Genomic DNA, 5,643 nt, shown 5'->3' with positions numbered 1-5,643 from the left:
TCAAAATACGTGTTTTTTGGGATTGGGATCGAAAAATGTGGGTTTTTGGGGGATTGAGATCAAAATACGTGTTTTTTGGGATGGGATCGAAAAATGTGGGTTTTTGGGGGGATTGAGATCAAAATACGTGTTTTTTGGGATTGGGATCGAAAATGTGGGTTTTTGGGGGATCGAGATCAAAATACGTGTTTTTTTGGGATTGGGATCGAAAAATGTGGGTTTTTTGAAGGATTGAGATCAAAATACGTGTTTTTTGGGATTGGGATCGAAAAATGTGGGTTTTTGGGGGGATTGAGATCAAAATACGTGTTTTTTGGGATTGGGATCGAAAAATGTGGGTTTTTTGGGGGATTGAGATCAAAATACGTGTTTTTTTGGGGATGGGATCGAAAAATGTGGGTTTTTGGGATTGAGATCGAAAAATGTGGGTTTTTGAAGGATTGAGATCAAATTACGTGTTTTTTGGGGATTGGGATCGAAAAATGTGGGTTTTTGGGGGATTGAGATCAAAATACGTGTTTTGGGGGATTGGGATCGAAAAATGTGGGTTTTTTTGGGGATTGAGATCAAAATACGTGTTTTTTGGGATTGGGATCGAAAAATGTGGGTTTTTGGGGGATTGAGATCAAAATACGTGTTTTGGGGGATTGAGATCGAAAAATGTGGGTTTTTTTGGGGATTGAGATCAAATTACGTGTTTTTTGGGGATGGGATCGAAAAATGTGGGTTTTTGGGATTGAGATCGAAAAATGTGGGTTTTGGGGGGATTGAGATCAAAATACGTGTTTTTTGGGATTGAGATCGAAAAATGTGGGTTTTGGGGGGATTGAGATCAAAATACGTGTTTTTTGGGATTGAGATCGAAAAATGTGGGTTTTGGGGGGATTGAGATCAAAATACGTGTTTTGGGGGATTGAGATCGAAATATCTGGGTTTTTTGGGCATCGAGATCAAAATACGTGTTTTTTTTGGGCTTGGGATCGAAAAATGTGGGTTTTTGGGGGATTGAGAGCAAAATACGTGTTTTTTTTGGGATTGGGATCGAAAAATGTGGGTTTTTGGGATTGAGATCGAAAAATGTGGGTTTTTGAAGGATTGAGATCAAAATACGTGTTTTTTGGGGATTGGGATCGAAAAATGTGGGTTTTTGGGATTGAGATCGAAAAATGTGGGTTTTTTGGGGGATTGAGATCAAAATACATGTTTTTTGGGGATTGGGATCGAAAAATGTGGGTTTTTGGGATTGAGATCGAAAAATGTGGGTTTTTGAAGGATTGAGATCAAAATACGTGTTTTTTGGGATTGGGATCGAAAAATGTGGGTTTTTGGGATTGGGATCGGAAAATGTGTTTTTTTTGGGGGGATTGAGATTAAAATACGTCGTTTTTTCAGGATTGGGATCGGAAAATGTGGGGTTTGGGGACTGGGATCGAAAAATGTGGGTTTTTGGGGGGATTGAGATTAAAATACGTTTTTGGAGGGATTGAGATAGAAAAATGTGGGTTTTGGGGATTGAGATCGAAAAATGTGGGTTTTTGGGGGGATTGAGATCAAAATACGTGTTTTTTGGGGATTGGGATCGAAAAATGTGGGTTTTTGGGATTGAGATCGAAAAATGTGGGTTTTTGAAGGATTGAGATCAAAATACGTGTTTTTTGGGATTGGGATCGAAAAATGTGGGTTTTTGGGATTGGGATCGGAAAATGTGTTTTTTTGGGGGGGATTGAGATTGAAATACGTGGTTTTTTCAGGATTGGGATCGGAAAATGTGGGGTTTGGGGACTGGGATCGAAAAATGTGGGTTTTTGGGGGGATTGAGATTAAAATACGTTTTTGGAGGGATTGAGATCGAAAAATGTGGGTTTTGGGGATTGAGATCGAAAAATGTGGGTTTTTGGGGGGATTGAGATCAAAATACGTGTTTTTTGGGGATTGGGATCGAAAAATGTGGGTTTTTGGGGGGATTGAGAGCAAAATACGTGTTTTTTTTGGGATTGGGATCGAAAAATGTGGGTTTTTGGGATTGGGATTGGAAAATGTGGGTTTTTTGGGGATCAAGATTGAAATATCTGGGTTTTTTGGGATCGAGATCGAAAAATGTGGGTTTTGGGGACTGGGATCGAAAAATGTGGGTTTTTGGGGGGATTGAGATCAAAATACATGTTTTTTGGGATTGGGATCGAAAAATGTGGGGTTTTGGGGGGGATTGAGATCAAAATACGTGTTTTTTTGGGATTGGGATCGAAAAATGTGGGTTTTTGGGATTGAGATCGAAAAATGTGGGTTTTTGAAGGATTGAGATCAAAATATGTGTTTTTTTGGGATTGAGATCGAAAAATGTGGGTTTTTGGGGGGATTGAGATCAAAATACGTGTTTTTTGGGATTGGGATCGAAAAATGTGGGTTTTGGGGGATTGAGATCGAAATACGTGTTTTTTGGGATTGGGATCGAAAAATGTGGGTTTTTGGGATTGAGATCGAAAAATGTGGGTTTTTGGGCGGATTGAGATCAAATTACGTGTTTTTTGGGATTGGGATCGAAAAATGTGGGTTTTGGGGATTGAGATCGAAATACGTGTTTTTTGGGATTGGGATCGAAAAATGTGGGTTTTTGGGATTGAGATCGAAAAATGTGGGTTTTTGGGCGGATTGAGATCAAATTACGTCTTTTTTGGGATTGGGATCGAAAAATGTGGGTTTTTGGGATTGAGATCGAAAAATGTGGGTTTTTGGGCGGATTGAGATCAAATTACGTGTTTTTTTGGGATTGGGATCAAAAAATGTGGGTTTTTGGGGGATTGAGATCAAAATATGTGTTTTTTTGGGATTGGGATCGAAAAATGTGGGTTTTTGGGATTGAGATCGAAAAATGTGGGTTTTTGGGGGGATTCAGATCAAAATACGTGTTTTTTGGGATTGGGATCGAAAAATGTGGTTTTTTGGGGGATTGAGATCAAAATACGTGTTTTGGGGGATTGAGATCGAAAAATGTGGGTTTTTTGGGGATTGAGATCAAATTACGTGTTTTTTTGGGATGGGATCGAAAAATGTGGGTTTTTGGGATTGAGATCGAAAAATGTGGGTTTTGGGGGGATTGAGATCAAAATACGTGTTTTTTGGGATTGAGATCGAAAAATGTGGGTTTTGGGGGGATTGAGATCAAAATACGTGTTTTTTGGGATTGAGATCGAAAAATGTGGGTTTTGGGGGGATTGAGATCAAAATACGTGTTTTGGGGGATTGAGATCGAAAAATGTGGGTTTTTGGGGGGATTGAGAGCAAAATACGTGTTTTTTTGGGATTGGGATCGAAAAATGTGGGTTTTTGGGATTGAGATCGAAAAATGTGGGTTTTTGAAGGATTGAGATCAAAATACGTGTTTTTTGGGATTGAGATCGAAAAATGTGGGTTTTTTGGGCATCGAGATCAAAATACGTGTTTTTTTGGGCTTGGGATCGAAAAATGTGGGTTTTTGGGGGGATTGAGATCAAAATACGTGTTTTTTGGGATTGAGATCGAAAAATGTGGGTTTTTGGGGGGATTGAGAGCAAAATACGTGTTTTTTTGGGATTGGGATCGAAAAATGTGGGTTTTTGGGATTGAGATCGAAAAATGTGGGTTTTTGAAGGATTGAGATCAAAATACGTGTTTTTTGGGGATTGGGATCGAAAAATGTGGGTTTTTGGGATTGAGATCGAAAAATGTGGGTTTTGGGGGGGATTGAGATCAAAATACGTGTTTTTTGGGGATTGGGATCGAAAAATGTGGGTTTTGGGGATTGAGATCGAAAAATGTGGGTTTTTGGGGGGATTGAGATCAAAATACGTGTTTTTTGGGATTGGGATCGAAAAATGTGGGTTTTTGGGATTGAGATCGAAAAATGTGGTTTTTTTTGGGATTGAGATCGAAATATCTGGGTTTTTGGGACTGGAATTGAAAAATGTGGCTTTTTGGGGTTCGAGATAAAAAGACGGGGTTTTTAGGAGGGATTGAGATCAAAATACGTGATTTTTTCGGGATTGGGATTGAAAAATCTGGTTTTGGGGGACAAATTGGGAAATGTGGTTTTTTGGGGATCGAGATCAAAATACGTGTTTTTTCGGGATGGAGATCGAAAAAGGTGGGTTTTTGGGATTGAGATCGAAAAATGTGGGTTTTTGGGGGGATTGAGATCAAAATACGTGTTTTTTTCTGGGATGGGATCGAAAAATGTGGGTTTTTGGGATTGAGATCGAAAAATGTGGGTTTTGGGGGGATTGAGATCAAAATACGTGTTTTTTTGGGATTGAGATCGAAAAATGTGGGTTTTGGGGATTGAGATCGAAAAATGTGGGTTTTTGGGATTGAGATCGAAAAATGTGGGGTTTTTTGGGGATTGAGAGCAAAATACGTGTTTTTTTGGGATTGAGATCGAAAAATGTGGGTTTTTGGGATTGAGATCGAAAAATGTGGGTTTTTGAAGGATTGAGATCAAAATACGTGTTTTTTGGGATTGGGATCGAAAAATGTGGGTTTTTGGGATTGAGATCGAAAAATGTGGGGTTTTGGGGGGATTGAGATCAAAATACGTGTTTTTTGGGATTGGGATCGAAAAATGTGGGTTTTGGGGATTGAGATCGAAAAATGTGGGTTTTTGGGGGGATTGAGATCAAATTACGTGTTTTTTGGGATTGGGATCGAAATATCTGGGTTTTTGGGATTGGGATTGGAAAATGTGGGTTTTTCGGGGATCGAGATTGAAATATCTGGGTTTTTTGGGATTGAGATCAAAAAATGTGGGTTTTTGGGATTGAGATCGAAAAATGCGTTTTTTGGGGATTGAGATCGAAATATCTGGGTTTTTGGGACTGGAATTGGAAAATGTGGCTTTTTGGGGATCGAGATAAAAAGACGGGGCTTTTAGGAGGGATCGAGATCAAAATACGTGATTTTTTCGGGATTGAGATTGAAATATCTGGGTTTTGGGGATTGGGATTGGAAAATGGGGCTTTTTGGGGAATTGAGATCGAAAGACGTGTTTTTTTCGGGATTGAGATGGAAAGACGAGGTTTTATGGGATCAAAAAATGTGGTTTTATGGGATTGAAAAATGTAGTTTTATGGAATAAAAAATGCGGTTTTATGGGATCAAAAAATGTGGTTTTATGGGACCAAAAACGTGGTTTTATGGGATAAAAAACATGGTTTTATGGGATAAAAAACATGGTTTTATGGGATAACAATTGCGGTTTTATGGGATCGAAAAATGCGGTTTTATGGGATTGGGATTGAAAAAGGTGGTTTTATGGGACCGAAAAAGGTGGTTTTATGGGATCGTGGTTTTTTTGGGATCGGGACCGAGGGATCCACCCCGTTTCCGGCGCCGTCAAAGGAGGACTGGATCCGTAGAAGATACTCACCCGCGGCATCATGCCATAGACTTCCTGGAAGAGAGAAGGAGAGGGTTGACTCCTTTTTTGTGAGCGAGAGGATCGAATAATAATAGTAATAATAATAGTAATAGTAGTCATAACAGTAGTAGTAATAATAATAATAAGGATAATAATAATAATAAGGATAAAAATAATAATGCCAGAATACTACTACTACTACTACTACTACTATTACTACTACTACTACTACTACTACTGCCAGAATAGTATTA

At 38.9% G+C, this 5,643-nt stretch overlaps 1 protein-coding gene across 1 annotated transcript in view; it reads right to left on the bottom strand.

Moving 5' to 3' along the window:
* The window catches only part of LOC309361257 (spectrin alpha chain, non-erythrocytic 1-like), a 199,058-nt gene that overhangs the window by 105,196 nt on the left and 88,219 nt on the right, over positions 1–5,643 (bottom strand). Inside the window, exon 25 of the mRNA XM_081896165.1 lies at positions 5,349–5,422. Within this exon, the coding sequence (XP_081752291.1) occupies positions 5,349–5,422 (74 nt within the window). The remainder of the gene's footprint in view (positions 1–5,348; positions 5,423–5,643) is intronic.

Source organism: Podarcis melisellensis, assembly GCF_964234715.1.
Source record: "Podarcis melisellensis genome assembly, chromosome: W".
In the NCBI taxonomy this organism is placed as follows: domain Eukaryota; kingdom Metazoa; phylum Chordata; class Lepidosauria; order Squamata; family Lacertidae; genus Podarcis; species Podarcis melisellensis.
The sequence above is the reverse complement of the archived record's forward strand: the minus strand, read 5'-3'. Positions and strand labels throughout refer to the sequence as shown.